Below are 18,707 nucleotides of genomic sequence, written 5' to 3'. Positions count from 1 at the left end.
TTGGTACAGTTTTACCATAAACATTTCATGATTAACTTTCTTACCTTAGCGAGAAAGTTGAATTTTCTCACCTCAAATGAGGTATCCACAGCCTACATTTCTAACCGGTAGGGAGAAAAAACTTTTTTTCATTAGTACATGCGCACTAACCGCACCCGACCTTCAAAATAATACGTCACAGGACCAGGTGTAATTAATTACCTGTACAGGTAATACAGGTAAAAATAATTTTTTTCACCTGTTTTGGAAACACCTCAAAAACACCTTTAATTACACCTGGGGCCACGCCCTTTTTTGGGTGTGGTAACGGCCACTCTGACGTAGCTTCTGGTCATTGTTGACCACTTCTTCGGCTGCAAGAACTTCTTCAGCTTCTGGTCATTAACGATCGACTTCTTCGCGACCTTGAGGTCACCTTACCATTAGATGCGGATGGACACGCCATCGAACTGTCCCAGAATCCCCCCATCATAACTACTAAAGCGAGTCACAACTGCTGCCCAAGATCGTTTTTTGATGATGCAAACTTTAAGGGAACGGTTTATTACGGCTCCTAGGCTGCAAAATATGCTCGCAGAGGCCCACAATGTTCATATCAGTTCCGTTACCATAAGAAAAAGGTTACGTGGTTTTAATTTAACCCCCAAAACACCGGCAAAAGGACCACAATTAACCGCAGACCATCGCAGAGCCAGGTTAACATTTGCTCAAGAACATGTAAACTGGTCACGAACGGATTGGACTAATGTTATGTTTAGTGACGAGTCTAGGTATTGTCAGCATAGCAGCGATAAACGGATGCGTGTGTATAGACGACCAGGTGAACGGTATGCACAATGTAACATTGTTCCAACTGTTATGTTTGGTGGAGGCTCTGTTATGGTATGGGGTGGCATCACTTTGGAGGCTCGCACGGAGTTGGTGGTCATACCAAGAGGAAGCATCACGGCCGTGTCTTATATTGCAAACATTTTAGAACCACATGTGATGCCTTTTGCGCCTTTTAGAGGAAATGATTTCCTTTTTATGCATGATAACGCAAAGCCACATTCTGCCAGAATTGTACAACAGAATCTTGCCGAAGTGGGTATCACCACAATGCAATGGCCAGCCAGAAGTCCCGATCTTAATCCAATAGAACACCTCTGGGACACGATGGGAAAACGCCTTAGAGCACATCCTCGGCGTCCAACCAACCAACAAGGGCTTGGACAAAGATTGCAGGAAATTTGGGAAGATATTAGCCAGGATGAAATTAGAACATTAATTAACAGTATGGGCCGTCGCTGCCTGGCAGTTATTCGAGCAAGAGGAGGAAATACTAAATATTGAGTGTTCTAATCACATGTTAAGTTTTGTTATAAGGAGTTAAAAGTTTTTGTTTTTTATTTTTGTCATATTTTTTTTAAATTTTCCTGTTATTTGTTTGTCTTAATTCTTAAATTAAATGTAAAATTGTTAAAATGGGTAGTTGCAGTCTAAAACACAAATCATATTTTACTTTTAACCAAGTTTTTAAAAGTTTTTAAAAGTGATGCGTTAATTTCTTTCGCCAGTGTATATCGATATCCTTAACATGGATTTTTTCCATTTTATGATATTGTTAGTTAGAACCCTATAATCAGGGATGGGCGGCGACGCGTCGCGTCGACTTTATTTGTCGACATCGACACGTCAACAATACGTCATCAATGTCATCAATGTCGACAATGTCGATAAAACGTCGACACTGCGTCAACAATATCGACCATGTCGGAGATTGTAATAATGTGTGGTTATGTATGACTTAAATCTCACATGCACTGTCGTACATATGCCAACAGTTTATTATACAACATTCATGATTGTTTCAAATTCGGAATGTCTATAAAAATCTGACATTTTGTTGGCAATATTGTGATGTGGCATAATAAATCTATTTTATGTTATAATTGAATTGTACTAAATAAATCAATTACGGAATTGACAACAAGACGAATATTTAATAACGAAACGTCATATAACGAGATCTGACGCCAAACCAACACAAAAATGTATTGGCCCGCTGCGTGTTTAAATCTATGGTGAACAGCTAATACAATTGCTCAGACTCGTACTTCATATTAGCTGTGTTAATTGAGCTGTAATTTTAAATGTTAGCGATAAGTGTCATAGGTAGATAGACAGGCAACTATGTAAATACGGGGAAGCTTTATGCGGGTGCCGGGTGGCCTCAGAGAACAACTAATTGAAAAAAAAATTGTTTTCTTTGGGTTGCATCAAAATTAAAAACGTAAATTTGCAAACATCTTTTAGGATATTTATGTGATTCTGAAGGCCAGACTAATAAACCGATGGGACACCAGATGAAGATGTTGGTACCGACCGTTTCATTGTAACTTTTACCTTAAAATGTTTTACCAAAAGGGTCATTTTTGTCTCATTCATAATTCTTGTCAAATCAGGTAGAAATTCCCAACGAACAGTCATTTCCTCAATTACAGGGATCTTTCTTAGTAAATTCAGATTTATTTGTAATACTTTGGGAGATACACCTACACAATGCCGCTGCTTGTATGTGGTGAATATTATAGTTTTATTAGATCGGCCTTCAGAGTCAGATAAATATCTTATACCTTGAAACTGTGCAGCACAACTGCGCACTGCTAAACATTGGATACAACGTGTCATACTCGGCATTGAAATGATTATTAAAGGCTTTGTTTGGCTCGGTGCTGTTTACAACAATTTGGAGCGTTGAAGGGTGCAATTTTTTGAAGCTGCCAGATGTTCGGTTTTGCCTTGAAATTTTCTACCTAACTCGGTCCCGAGCGGCCGCAGTCCCGCAGCGAAAACTTTTCTAATAATATAATTTTGAAACATAACGGTAAAAATGAATTTCGTATTTGGTTTCATAAATGATAGGTAATTGTATAAATTTGGCGCATATACATGATCGTTGAGGGAGTCATCTGATGTCATAGTCATAAAGGTGATTTTTGCAAATCAATGTGTTAATGCGGACGATGTTCGAATTGATTGTTTTGGATTTTTTTTTTTTGACAAGTGTCAAATTTAAAACTTTAGATTTATAACCGGTTGCAATCAACTAAATATTAGCGAAAATCTGCAGCAAGACTTGTTCCATTTTATTTTAAATTTTATCCAAACTGTATGCGTTGATAATAATCAGACATTCCTATTCATCGCAAAAAAGGCTTCTAGAAAGTAGTTGATGTTCGTTAACAACATTTCATAACCTAACTTAATTTTTCAGAATTGAATTTATTTTGAAATGCGTACATACACCCTTAGAACAAAATTTACATTGAGAGTGCATTTAAAACCATCATTTTTCTTAAATTTTTATTTCGAGAGTAAGGACGTTTTCTGATTGCAATTAAAACTTTAATTGTCGGAAACTCGACTTTTTTGACATTGTCGACATTGTTGACATTGTTGACAGCTCCCAATTTGTCGACATCTACGTAATTGTCGACGCGTCGACAATGACATAGTCGACACAAATTGTCGACACCGCCCATCCCTGCCTATAATTCTAAGGTAGCGATATGTTAATGACATCACAGACGTAATAATGAATACTCTTGTACTCTTGTTTGCGGAAGGTTTTAAACTTTACAGAGTGGTGGTGAATAATGATCAATTGATCACACTGTATTACTATAAAACGATCTGGATGCTCTTGTATTCTGGTGTAAAAACAACGGATTAGAAGTGAATGTTTCGAAGTGTAGAGTTATAACATTTTCACATAAACTTGTTTCTCCTATTCGACATTATTCAGTTAATGATGAACTACTTCTTAATGTTGATCGTATTTGCGATTAAGGTGTGACTCTTGACCGTCAGCTAACCTATAATCACCATATTAACGAAATTATTTGCAAAACTAATCGAATGCTTGGATTCGCCATACGTCAAGCATCAGAATTTTCAAACTTGCGAGTTATGATTACGTTATACTTACTCTACATTTGTACGTTCTATCCTGGAATATGGTAGTAGCGTTTGGTCTCCTTATTACACACTGCATAACAATTATCGCATGACTTTGTTTCTTAAGTATACTGCAAATGGTCTGCAAACATTTGGTATAGATTAAATTTAATCTTTAAGAAGATTTCAACCCTATTTTGGAATGATAATTGATTTTTGCACTGCTTGTGTTAATTTTCGTTGACTGTATGCAAGACACTGCAGAACCATCTCGTTTACCACAATACTTTAGAGCGAATTACTCAATGACTATAACTCCTTATGTTGATATGTGCAATATGGATTTTATACAATTTCATTGTCGGAAGGATAACACAGAAAAAAATTAAGTTATATTGTCGTGTTCCTAGCTATCAAGTAAGAAATTCCTTTTTGCTAGAAATTCCTTGTCACCATACTCTGTATGGTTATAATTCCTCATTGACGAGACTGACAAGACTTACATATGAATTTAACGACCTAGACTTTGTGGGAACTTCTTACACAGCCTTGAAAAGCTATACAAGACTAACTTTAAATATGTGAATATTATTGTCAATTGTTGTAATTAATTAATTTGTAATTTGTAAAAGGACTCCGTCAAATATATATTATTATTAGTAACGAAGTTACTGGAAAACCGCTCTCGGTGGCGGAAAAATTCCGTTCTTTCTTCGGGCCAGGATGAAAAATTAGCGCGAAGCCGACCGCACCAACTTGTTTTTGTTCGTTATAAAATTTCCTTATGAAAGATAACAAAATTTTTACACTGTCATTTAGACAATTAAAAGGGCTACCAGAATCAAGAAAAAAAATAGGGGGTTTCTATTTAAAAAAAAACTATCGATTACGTCATAACTCGAAAACAAATGACTTCTTGGAATTTTGTTTGGTACCAAAACATGTATTTTTATAAACTAAAACTGACCTGTCCAAAGATTTTTTTTTGAAAAAAATTTTGTTTAATTTTTAAGGAATTTATTCCATACTTTTGCCGCTCACTGTATAAGAGAAAGTAGGCTCGATCCTGGTTCCTAGGGGAGTTTTTGAGAGTTAAATCTGCATTGGCAGCCTGGTTCCCACAGACTTTGTGAAGTAAATGCAAACAAATCTAAATAGTTACCATAATATTTATAATTTATTTTTCAATCTATAAACATTTTGATAATTAACAATTCTATTTAAACACAAATAGTGCCAATTTTGACAATAAAAGTGCAGCCTATTATCAATCGAAAAACGCCCCTAGGAACCAGGATGGAGCCAACTCTATTTAATATATGTACTAACTTTAGGTGTGACCTAACGCTATATAGGAAACTGTAATATTAGGATGTCCAGCAAGTTCTGAGCGTTTTTGTGGTATTCTGTTTCTCGATATAAAATAAATGTAAAATCAACTGGTAATTTTTGTTTTTAAAATATGAAGTACACTTGTCCATAAACAATTAGACGTTTCTCAGTTAAATTATTTTCAATTGGTTACATTCCGGTAATTGATTATTTACATGGAAAAAGAACGAAATCGTAATTTAATGTTACATGAATTTAAATGTGGACATTCAGCGGCAGCAGCCACAAGAAATATATGTAGAATTGAAGGTGCGGGGACGATAAAAGAGTCCACTTGTCGGCGATGGTTTGCGAAATTTCTGAATGGGGAAGAAGGTCTTAAAGATAAGAATCGTTCGGGACAAAAGAGTCCATCTTCTATCGCTGTGGAATTGAGATTTTGGGACAAAGATGGTTGGAAGTCATTGCCAATAACGGTGAATATTTAGTTTAATTGTCGTTTAATATTTTAATTAATAGATATTTATTTATTTTTATCTATTTTTCTAAAAAACGCTCAGAACTTTCTGGACACCCTAATAGTATTACAGAAATTACAGAAGAAAAATATTATACTGGCAAGTTTAAATAACAATAAAATGGTTTATTTGAAGGTAAGATTGGCTGATAAAACTACAATTAACTGTGTATTACATTTATTATTTAATCGGTGAGACAAAAATTGTACTGCAATAATAGCGATAGATGTCGCCACCAACAATTATTCTATAACAAGTACATAATGGAATAATGTTCTGTAACAGTTCTAGAATGTGGGTCACTCCGTATCTAAAACCACTATCAGAATGTTTATATTCTAAAACAGGAGTAGAAAAATATTGTATATACTGTGATGAACGCGGTATTTATAAATTTTATTTTTATTCCCATCGCGGAAAATATTCATCTTCAATTCAACAAATTCAGATTTGTCTTAACGACCTCCAAATTGTTTTTGTGCAATTTATGAATTCCATTTATTTCCATTTTTAAATACACACAAGTCTTGTAAATGTCAGAATGTTGAGAAAAACAGAGCCGTCCCCACGAAGGGTTTCCTGGAATTTAAGACCGTTGCAAATCGCAAAATTAACTTCTTTAGTTTCTTTCAAAAGGCCATGTGGTATTTCTCTAAGTTATCAGGGTGGCGAGACGCCCACCACACTCTACCAGTCGACCAAGCAAGGCATTCATTTGCATACGAAAGGATAGGTAAATAATTTAATTGTTGTTTAAAATTGGATGAAAATAGAGATATAACGGTGAATAAATTCATACATCCGTTTAGAAAGGAGCCGTCGTGTATTTTGAGTGACAAAACACAAAATTTAACTAAAATTAACACCGTTGATAATAATCAAATTGATCTGGGGTTGTCGTAAATGACGCTTCATTTAAATTTCGCATAAGATGTTTACATTAAATAGGAAGCTTTGTTCGGGGTTGTTAAATCCATATAGTAAAATTTGTTAATTAGTTTAAATCCGTGTAAATCGGTCGAATCGTTTAAAATATTCACAAATGAATTGGTCCACTAGAATTTGGTGTCTGCAATTTAGATTTTAAACCCAGCGTCGCCAGCCAGGGGTGGTCCGATGAGTTAAGGGGGGAACAGACGCGTTACAGATCGAGATTTTAAGTCAGATATCAGATTACACTTGCACGTGTGGTCAGTCGTGGGAAAATTTAGCGAAATTAATAAATTCTTGTTTAAACAAAGTCAAGTTACAAACCCACTATTTTAGAATGAAGCGCTGTATTTTTCTGAACATTTTGATATCCAATTTAAGGCTGGGATTTCAAGTGACCGTTACGGCTTACTATAGAATGACCCATGACATGCTGCCACCTACTTAGGGATAGCTAAAGTAATTTCTTGTGCGGTCCGAAGCGGCTCCCTACCGTAAAGTCACTAAAAAGGTATTTTTTTAGTGACGTTACCCCACCCCTACTCTAATAGTGCTTATCACAAATCACAATGGACATAAGCTTGACATAAGGCATAAGAAATTCATGATACATGCAGTGTTGTTGTATGTATATTTAATACCTATACAGGTTTATAAATTATCCGATTTTCGACATTTCCCACTAACTCAATAAAATACAATAAAATATAATATAATAACTAAAACTAACTAACTAAATAATTCAAAACAATAACAAATTAGCAGCTTTCCAAATACAATTATCCCTCCCCACATATTGTCCCTCTTCTCCACTCAACCTTCTTCATCCATTCGATCCCTCTTCCGTCCTCATTCAACATTTCTTCTCTACTTTCCTCTCTCTCTCTCAATTCTACGCATTCATTCAACATATGTTCTATCGTCTCCTTTTTTTCTCCACACATCCTGCACACTCTAATCCTATCCTCATTTCTCCTTTTTTTCTCCACACATCCTGCACACTCTAATCCTATCCTCATTATGATACATGCAGTGGATATACTATTAATTTTTACGTAACTTATGAGAAGTGACCTCAGTGAACATTATTGTTGTGTACAAAAAGACACGAAGAATCATATTCGAGTTATATGGACACATACATTATTTTCCAATTGCCCAAATTTACAAATTATTCTTAGGTATCTCTTATGTATTTCTTATGTCTTATGTCCATTGTGAATAAGCACTAAGCATTGCGGCAAAATACAAAAGAGGCGGTTCTTGTTTTATACTGTTTTGTGCTGTGTTTGCTTCGATATTGTGGTTTGTTTGTGTAAACCGAGGTGTAAACCATGGGGCGATTAGTACTTTCAAAGCAAAAAAAAACGTTCAAAACACGCGAGATCAGCGAAAATTTCTGCTGCAAGAAAATCTGCTGTAGAAGAAATTTGTTCCAGTAAGTTTATAAATTATTATTATAAATAAATAATAAAAGTAATAAAATAGCTGTATCGGTTATAAATAAAATAATAAAAGTAATAAAATAGCTGTATCGGTTATTTACTCCTTTGTCATATTTTCATTTTTCGTAGTCGGAGATGAGAGCAACGTACCTACCAAAATTAGCAGAAGTTCAAAATCATCCGTTAATTTCTGTCAATAACGATGATGTTTCAGAGAGTCAAGAATATAATTTTACTTGGGATTCAGTAGCAGATTATTACACCAACATTTATTTTAGAGTAAATAGTCATCAACTCTCAATCGCTACAGAAAAAAAACATTCCTAAGTTAAATGGGTAGTGAGTACTTTTACTTACAAATGTAATGTTTGTGACGAATGTGTATCAATACGAACCGAAAAAGCCACAGAGGATTCCGAATCTGTTGTCATTACTTCTGCTGTGTGGGGGACTCTTGCAACCGGGAGTAGTTATGCCCATTTGGTAGAACGTCTAAGTATTTTAGACATCCACCTTTATCCGGACGACATTTTTTTGACACTCAAAGAAGACTCGGCTTTGTAAGTAGAGGTAATTTGAATAGAGAAGAACCTGTCACGTGATCTTTGCAATTTTGTTGTAATCATTATCAGTCTCAAAATGAATTTTACTTATCAAGAACTTAATACGGGGTCATTATAAATGATCGTACCATAGTAGGTGGCTGTACGCTATGCTTTAGGTGCGCCGCTACGCCCACTAGTTGTTACAAACAGTTATAATGACCCCGTATATGTACTATATTAATTAGATTTAATTTCTGAGTTCTAGATTTTTACATTCGACTATAAAAACACTATACCATTGGAAAGCTTGTCAAAAAAGCTTTCGACTAGTGCAATTATAAATACAGAGTGCCATTTGAAAAATAGTAGTTTATTGAACGAGTTCGTGTGTAATTTGGACTTTTTTGGGCATGAGTGGGCCAGTTTAAAACTCGAGTGAAACGAGAGTTTTAAAGGCCCACGAGTGCCAAAAAAAGCCCAAATTACACAAGAAGGAGTTGAATACAACGTTTTTTTGTTCGACCAGCCCCCCAAAGGCTCCAAATCGCTGAAAATCGTTAAAATTAGCTTGACGTTTCGTTTTGACAAGTTGTCAAATTTATCAAAATCCGTTCACACAGGAGAAAATTCTCAAATTCTGACAGTGTCGAACAAAAAAAAAAGTTTTTGACATTTTTAGTTTGTTATGTTTAAAAAATCGCAGTAGGCATATGCGACTGAGCAGGTTGTTGAGTAAACACTCAACAGATGCAGAAAACATTCAGGAATCATACAGCGTCAATTATTTTATTTATGTGTAACGATTTGGAAGGTACAAATTTTCGAACGGACCCCTGCAATTCGGCGAGGTAAATCATTCGGCCCCTTTTTCTCGAAAAATATCAACATTTGTATAAGGCATCATTGGCTCAATCGTTACCTTTTGTGGGGTTCTATCACAGGTTAAAATATCTGCACAACCTTCAAAGTCACGCTGTACATATTCATAATAAATAAATTATAGTAGTTTATTTAACGAGTTCGTGCGTAAATTGGCACGAGTGGGCCATTTTAAAACGCGAGTGAAACGAGTGTTTTAAAGGCCCGCGAGTGCCAAAAAAGGCCCAATTTACACACGAACGAGTTCAATACAACGTTTTTTTGTTCGACGACCCCCTTAAAGGCTCCAAATCGCTTAAAATCATTAAAATTAGCTTGACGTTTCGTTTTGACAAGTTTTGACATTTATCAAAATCCGTTCACACAGGAGAAAATTCTCAAATTCTGACAGTGTCGCACAAAAAAATATTTAATGCCTGTAATTACATTTTTTAAGTCTCTTATACCCGATGAACTGATGCGATCAATTAAATACTTTTATTGCTTTAGTAAAAGAAAAGAAAGCTTAACTTGTAATTTTCTACTTCTCACTGAAATGATAATCAAAAACCACCTATTGCATCGGAATTAAGTAGTAAAAATAGAAATTACTTTTTAATTTTTTTTAATAGAATGCTAATAGAAGATCAAGTGAAAATTGAGATTTTAGGCAGAGTATAGCCTAAGGGAGTCCGTTTCGGCTCAGGGACGCGAGGGTCGCGGGTTCGATTCCAACCCAGGGCGAAATAAAAAAATTAAATAAAAAAAAAGAGGCTATATTCTGTCTCGTGATTCGGAAGTCACGTTAAGCCATTGGTCCCGGTCTATTGAGTTGGTCATCATGCCCCTCATAGATTTGTAAACCAGTCCTAGACTGTGTAACACATTTTTATTTTATTTTTATTGACATAAAACGCGGGAGTGAACAAAGGCAATTAACGCCAAAGAAGGCCTGTCCTTTCTTGAAAATGCGATATCCGATATTTTTGCGTTGCACGAATTGCACGTGTTAACTCAGTAACTCACTCACTCCAGCTCACTCACTGAACATCTGGACATTTTTCGTCAGTGATCAGTGCCATCTACTTAAAACTTGCCACATTAACAAAGGTCAAGTGTGGGTAAAGTTTCAACACAGAACACTGTAAAATTATTTTGTTCTCGCCGAGTCACCAATATATTGTAAGCAAATTAATCTTTTAATGTTTCTTGTTTTTTAACGAAACCGGAAGACTGAATAAACTATGAGACGCCTTAAATTAAACCTTAATATCCATTATTGGCTGTGAATAATGACTAATTTCTCAATGTTGTCACAATTTTGATATTTTACTTATTTATTAAGCCATAAAGTTGACAAAGTTTGGCGTTTATGTATTTAATACTTTTAGTCTTTGGAACCAAAACTATTACTTCAGAGCCAATAAAGAAGCTTAAATATTAAACTGTGTTTTAGTTTTTAACTTGAAAACGAGAAATAATGTCACCATGTTTCCCTATACCCAATACATATACGGTATCCCAGCCTTAACCCTAATGTAAGCTGGAGTAATCGTAATTCTGATGTACAAACCAATTTTCTTTATTTAATCATTGTAAGCAAATCTTGCACCGTACGATTACTGCCCATTTACTAACATAGTTTTACAAGGGAAGTAGGTAGAAATTTCTGTAAGAAAAACGTAGAAAATCGTGAAAATGTAAAAATAGTACCGCTGTAGTACTGGGGGCGACATCTAACAGGGGGTAGTACTACGAAATTTACAGTTTTCTTACGTCTTTCTTCCACATGCTTTCCGTAAAATTTAAACAAACAAAATTTGTTGTTACATTCTAGTGTTGCAACAGACCTCTGCTTCTGTTTCCGCAACTGCGGAAGTTCTGCACACTTTTTCACATCCGCTTCTGTTTCTGCTTCCGCATTTTTGTATCGGAACTTTATCGAAACTTTCCAGAAATGGCGTGATTATTGGCACGGGGTGCGCGGGCGAGGTGGGGCGCCTAGCGAGCCTGTCTGTACTTGCGACTTGTCTGATCTGATTCACCTGATTGTTTTCATTTCTTTCTTATTACTTATTAGTTATTGAGCTACGCTGTGATCTCTCTCCGCCTACGTAAAAACTAAAAAGCGTTTTCTTGCTTACAAGTGTATTACTAATAGTAATAGTACTATATTGTACTTATCTCTTATTTAATATTTTGTGTTGTAACTGTAACATAAGTTAAAAGTGAAACAATGAAACCAAAATTAAGCCCTATTTGGAACTATTTTGTTGAGATTAACGATTCAAGTGCCAAATGCAAAATCTGTGACAAAGTATATTCGCGAAAAGGGCGCACGACTACCGCATTGAAGAGTCATTTAAAATCATTACATGCCGAGAAGTTTGCAGAGTTTGAGAAGATAGATGAATCTGTTAGTTTCATTGAAAGCCAAAAAATAAGAGGTAAGTTAATATTTATATAAGTGCTTATAATTTATAATATAGGTACTGCTGATGCAAAGCTGTTTTATCTCAATAATTTTCGTCTTGATTGTTTTGTGAGATATTTAGTTGATAAGTAATTAAGTATTGATTATTTGACTACTATATTACTTAATAATTTAGTGTAAATTTAATAATTACAAATAGAATACAAGAGATCGTCACATAATATTTTGAACAATTAATAGTACGTACTTAATTTTTTTACTTTTGTGTTCGTATTTGATTTTTTGAGGTTCCTATTTTTACCGTAGCGTTGTTCTAGGTTTCTTTAACTCCGGCCGAAAACGCTAAAAAGCAACTTACATTACAACAAAGTCTGCACTTTAATGATTATTGGGATTCATCACATCACAAATCTCAACAAATGGATCGTATGATCGCCCTCCAAAATTTATCGTTTAATTTTGTCGAGGGTACTGGTTTTCGCAGAGTAATGAATGCTGCTCTTCCAAAATATAAGTTGAGAGGACGTGATTTTTTTTCTTCACATTTGTGTGATTATTTGTACAATAAATTGGCAAAGAAAATCAAAGATTTACTTGCTGAATTTGAAAAATTATCTTTCACAACTGACTTATGGTCTGATCTTCATTCTGGAGTTTCATTACTTAGTTTGACCGCTCAGGGAATTTCAAATGATTTTCGTAAAATCTCTATAATTCTGAAATGTGAAGTCATGCACGGGCGTCATACAGGTGATGTAATATCGACAAAATTTGAAAAGATACTTCAAGAATGGGGCATAAATCGTCAAGCAGTGCACTGTATGGTCCGTGATCGTGGATCTAACATGATTAAAGCAATGCAGTTGTCAGGCTTTGAGAATGTGAATTGTGCAATTCATCAGATCCAACTTTGCATTCGAGCAGGTATTGATTCACAAGAGTGGCTCCAGGAACTTATTGTCAAATTGAAAAAAAATGTAACTCATTTCAATCATTCCTTAGTCGCACGAGACGAGCTAACAAAAATTCAAAAGGAACGCCTTAATCAACCTGCTCTCTTTGTTATTCAGGATTGCCCAACACGCTGGAATAGTACATTCTACATGATGGAACGATTTGCAAAGCTCAAGGATTCGCTCGTTTTGTACCTAAGCGCAAATCCAATCGCGATGATCTCCCCTGAAGACTGGATAAATGTTCAAAAATTTTTACAAATAATGCAACCATTCGAAGAAATTACTAGAAACTTGAGTAATTCTCAAGTCAGCATTTCATCAGTTATACCATTAATTGAAGTTCTTATGACCACTTTACAACAAGAAGAAACTAAACCTGATACTTCAGAACAATTCCAAAATTTTACAAGAAAGTTACGCGATGAATTGAATTCAAGTACGAGATTTGGAGACCTGATGAAAGACGATAAGTACACAATTGCGACATACTTAGACCCGCGATATAAATCAAAATTTTTCAATAATGTCGTCACGGAGCAAGTTGAGTCCAAAATACTTAATTTGATAATGATCAGAACCAAAGATACAAACGCAAATCAAGAAGATGATTGCAGACCTTCTACTCCTTCTAGCCCCAAAAGGGCCCGAATTCAAATTGAGCCTTCAACAAGTTGTGCATTACAAACGTTAGAGTCCTTGTTAAACACGAATGAAGACCAACTAGACCCAACAACTACCGATGACAATAGCGACAATCTGCGTTTGGTGTTGCAGTCAAATATACTAGAATACCAAAAAGAGAAAAGATTACCGCTGCAACAAGATCCAGTAAAGTGGTGGCAATCAAATGGGCATAAGTACCATCATATCGTGCCACTAGTGCGGCAGTATTTATCAGCTCCGCCCAGTAGCGTAGCCAGTGAGCAACTATTCAGTGGAGCTGGTCTCGTATATGAAGAACATAGAAATAGACTGCGCGGAGAAAAAGCAGCTAAATTATTGTTTGTGAAATATAATTTGCCATTAATAAATTTCGAATATTAATTTAATAAAAAATTATAAAAAATTGTTATTTTTTATAGTATTTATACTTCCGCTTCCGCATTCGCTTCTGTTTCCGCTTCTGCAAAAATTTACTTTTGACATCTGTTTCCGCTTCTGCTTCTGTTATGACACTTCCGTTGCATCACTATTACATTCATTAACCATCTTCAGTTCAACAATTAATTTCAGACAGAACAACAACCAATTTTGGAGTTTCATTTCTCTTTCAGCGTAATTGGGGTGATTCGCTATCGTTACTGTGTTGTATTATATTGTCCAATGGACTAACAAATTGTATGTTAAATAATGTTGATATTGCGAATCGAAAAACCACCCTAACTAGGAAATAATATTTTAAGCGAGTTAAACGAGGTTTGATCGAATGCCAATGCGTCGTAAGAGTCAAATTTGCATAGTTCCACACATATGGAAAATGAGTAACAAGGGAAGGGGGGTAAGCGAGTTAGCGTCCCCTATTTAAAGTTTTGGCACATTTGTTTTGGGGAATTCGGTTTTCGACTGTCTTTCGAGCTAGTCGATATCCGTCTGTCTGCCTTTGCGATTTTGTTTAAATTTTCCAAATTTAAACTATATTTTTTTTATTAAATCCCTTTAGCTTCGTTTAGAGTGCCGAGTGCTAATAAATAAGTTAGTGCCAGTTCCAACAACCAGGGTGTTAAACTTCTAGGTAAGCCCGAGAAAGGGTTATACATATTATTTTGATTAATTAACTTTCTGTCAAAATTTGCTTGTTTTTCGTTGAACTTATTTTATCAGTCATTCACCATGGAATATTTAATTTCAATTTATTCAACAATTTGAAATAATCAAAATCCAAATTTAAAATAATTTTTTCCAAGTTTCGAGGTATTTGAAGTAAATGTTTAAAGCTAGAGGTAGCCAGCAACAAATGATTCTATTTCCGATGGAAAGGAGCCGTAACCCTTTGGTTGTCGGATTACTTAAATTACAAATTTAACTTATCTGTTTCTTTGATTCTACATTTTTTTATATTAAATTCTTTACGCCAAATTTGAGTGTAACCACCAGTCAGGGATTTTGAAACTTAACAGTCAATTACTAATTTATAACTAAATCGTTCCTGAATTTTCTCAACTGGTGCCCTCAAATCAGATCGAAATTTCTAGTTATAAACTTTAGGGAGATAGAATAATTGTTGCATATTCAATATAGGGTAGAGTAGGGCTATTTCTCTCCCGCGTCGTGTTTAGGCGATCAAAGCAAAATTATTGTTTGCACCAATTGCACCTGAAATTATAGGCGCGTTGGTCGGCCACCAACGATGAGGAGAGTCGTGGTTTCCGGGGACCCTCTTCTCCAACTTTACTAGGTCTAAGACACGGTGTCAGGTCGTAGTTTCCGGCCGTGGACTTAGAATGGGCGTCGTAATTCCCGCTCCAACGACATGTACTATGTATGTGTGGGCTACCACGAGGACAAACGAGACAAAATAACCATCCCGGTTACCTGTAATAAACTTGTGTCGCGTACGACAAAGTTCTGTACAAGTCTTTGTCGAAGCTCGTGGACGAAATTTGTGAGAGAAATGACGCCTACAGTCATTCAGATTGATTTGCGAGGACTTGTATATCCGGGTTTTGTTCGGAAGTTGTGATTGGTGTTTAAGCCCCCGACTTTTACCGGAAGCGGTATTTCGGCAGCAGGGCGTAATAGTTAAATGCGATGCACTTATCAAATGCCACGAGCATGTTACCTTCCGACTCTGGTAGAAGTCTAACTTAGTAAACGCGATATTAAATGTTGCTTGGGTGATATAAGTTCGAACAAGTTACCTGAAGGTTAGGGTAGATTTGCCGTACGTAAATAGGGTTGCATAAAAATGGGGGTTACAGCAAAATCAAACTTTTTCAAATCTAAATTGGATAACATAAAATATCATCAGGTGAAGACTGACGCCTCAATCATTTGTTTAAATTCATGATCACAATTACAAGGAAAGTCTCTTACGAATTTGATTACAAACATAACCTCAACAATAATTTTAACACAGGGCAAAATTTGATCAAACCCGCAGAACTCATCCATTTTGTAAACAAGGCTTTGAAATATTTTGTAATAAAATAATTGTGAGGAAACTTGTGTTTAAATCTCTTCCTCCATGCGTTTTGACACTACTTTGTCTCCGAATTTGTGTTACGACTACTGAGTATTGCCTAATAGGCCTTAAGATAAAACATCATAATCACTATAAAGGTGACTATCGACGAAAAATAAACACAACGTAGGTAAGTGAAAATAATAAGTGTAAAGGGTTACTAGACGAGCCAAATAGATTAGTATATCAAATTGAGGGTTTAAAAGATAGATTAACAGTTAAAAATGCAAAAATTTACGACATCATCACGATCAAAATGGACGGTCTCACTACAATACTGACGAATAGTATATTCTGTAACGAGGTTAGAATGAAAATTCGATCTACGAGTAGATCGAATTTTCATTCTAACCGAGTAACAGACTGTATTTTCTCCACGACCAGAAAGTCACAAAACAATTAGGACACCCCATTGATATCTGACACTGACAGTTTTGAAATCCATGGCAATCTATGTATTTCGTTGAGCATAATTATGGAATATTCATTCAGTTACTTGTTATGGAATGAAAATACACTAAAGGTCGTGGAGAAACATAGGATATTCACTCATTCCATACTACTAGCTACGAATGGACTGACGGAAGCAATAAAGAACTCCACAAACCCGTTGCAAAGGGCAAGCGATTAATTATTGTCCATGCAGGAAATGAAACAGGATTTGTAAAAAATCATCTCTTGATATTTACGTCGGGTATACAGGATTATTCACGTAAGATGACGAGCCTGACTAGGCAAAAATGCAACCCAAAAGACAATTTGCAAAGGAATTTCGAACCCTATATTACATTATTCGGCATTATCATTATGCACATAAAACATAGACAGCTTTAAACGTCAGCCTAACGAATGCCAAGTTCCGACAGAAAAATACCCCTCTTAACAAAGTATGATTTAATAACAGTAATAAGCAATTAAAATCACAAAAGTAATGAGTAAGTAGGATCATATCGGTTCTGTCATCGTTCGAAAACATTTTCAAATACTAAAAATAAACGAAAAATGCAATGACAGATATATCTTCCTACTTGTATTCCTGATTTAATTTTTTAATACCAAAATATAATGAATGCTTTGTAAAGTGTATTTACCACTGATTTGGTTTGTGGTTAGGCACTAAGTATAAATTCCTGTCAGTTGTGCTACAAATTCCTTCATTAATTTCAAGTAATCCGCAATGTGACGCATTTTAATTTTTTTAATTTTCAGATAGATACCTGTTTTCTGTATTAGTTTTAACCAACTTATCGAATTTTCATTAATTTCACTCAATCGTCTCCTGACGCGAAACCCAACTGATAATAAATAAAATAATGGGGCAGGTCAGGTCAGATACAGCATCTCTTCCATAAATTTTCATAAAGTAGAAGGACCCAAATTAAATTAACCAAATATCTTTACATCCAAAAATTTTAATTAAATTCTAATCACGGATTTTATTTCTCTATCATTTTTTCATAACGTGTATTAAATTTGAACTGCATCGACCAACATTTAATTTTTAAAGTGATAGTTTTTTGCCTGCTGTACCTAGGTAATTAATTTTAACAACAAAGTAATACAAATTTTTTTTGGGGTGAACAGTATTTATACATCTATAATGCCTTCATATAATAGTATATTATTATACGAGTTTTATAAGATGACCTATTGTCGTACGAGTACGACAATACGTCTTATAAAACGAGTGTACGAGCATATACTATTTTTTCTACTTTGGTGCCCAGTTTCATGAAAATTTGAAAAATTCTACTTTCTAAATGTTCTAGAGGGATTTTTAGGATTTGGTACTGGTTGTGTTGGTATTTGTCATGTATCATATATCAATTAAAATTTCAAAATTCAAATCTCGAGTTCGGCATTTAATTAATTAAATTAATTGAATAAATTGCTGCCCCCTAAATCCAAACCCATCCATAGATTTATATGTTGAATATAATTCTTTTAATAACACTGATAAACACTGTTTTCATCACATGCATTTTGTAGTGATATTTGATTGTACCGTATGTTTCAAAAAATTTCTGGTCAAGTAGGTTCTGAAAAATAAAAGCATTAAAAACGTATGGCGTAACTTAAATATTCAGGTGGAAATGTGTTTATCACAATAATTGTTTTGAATGAACTGTCATATAATGGCAATTTCAAAAAAAGCTTGAGAACGGTTCTTTTCCCCTACGATTCTACGAGAATTGGGGTTGGCCGTTGGCGTTGGCGCCAAGATTTCATATTGCAGTACCGCGGTGGCGCAGACGATCGCTTATTTGCTTCGGATTAAAGTTAGGTTATGTACCCGGCGCGACAACAACATCAACAAAGGCAAGTAAACCCGGGCAATATGTGTAAACAAGTAATGTAACAACAATAAATAAATAAACAACAATTAACAATAATGTGTTTTAAATTACTCTAGAACAAGTGTTAAAAATGATAGCCTTGAGCTTCGATGCACATTGGAAGACTCCTTTCATCAAGCAGCATAGGTGCAAAAAATTGCCACAAATTACGACGAGTCTTGCGAGCTGTAGGCCCGTCTTATTGAAAATACCCTTGAGCCAGTAGGAGTTAA

At 35.1% G+C, this 18,707-nt stretch overlaps 1 protein-coding gene and 2 long non-coding RNA genes across 4 annotated transcripts in view; 2 read left to right on the top strand and 1 right to left on the bottom strand.

Moving 5' to 3' along the window:
- LOC138140549 (uncharacterized) overlaps positions 1-18,707 on the top strand; it is a 390,561-nt gene that overhangs the window by 132,962 nt on the left and 238,892 nt on the right. The window lies entirely within an intron of this gene.
- The window catches only part of LOC138140644 (uncharacterized), a 196,708-nt gene that overhangs the window by 53,299 nt on the left and 124,702 nt on the right, over positions 1-18,707 (bottom strand). The window lies entirely within an intron of this gene.
- LOC138140576 (zinc finger BED domain-containing protein 4-like) lies at positions 12,490-16,625 on the top strand. The gene has a single exon (XM_069061642.1). The coding sequence runs from the start codon at positions 12,490-12,492 to the stop codon at positions 13,999-14,001; it is 1,512 nt and encodes a 503-aa protein (XP_068917743.1). The 3' UTR covers positions 14,002-16,625.

The sequence above is a fragment of the Tenebrio molitor genome, chromosome Y, assembly GCF_963966145.1.
Source record: "Tenebrio molitor chromosome Y, icTenMoli1.1, whole genome shotgun sequence".
Lineage (NCBI taxonomy): Eukaryota > Metazoa > Arthropoda > Insecta > Coleoptera > Tenebrionidae > Tenebrio > Tenebrio molitor.
This window is presented reverse-complemented; position numbering and strand designations above follow the sequence as displayed.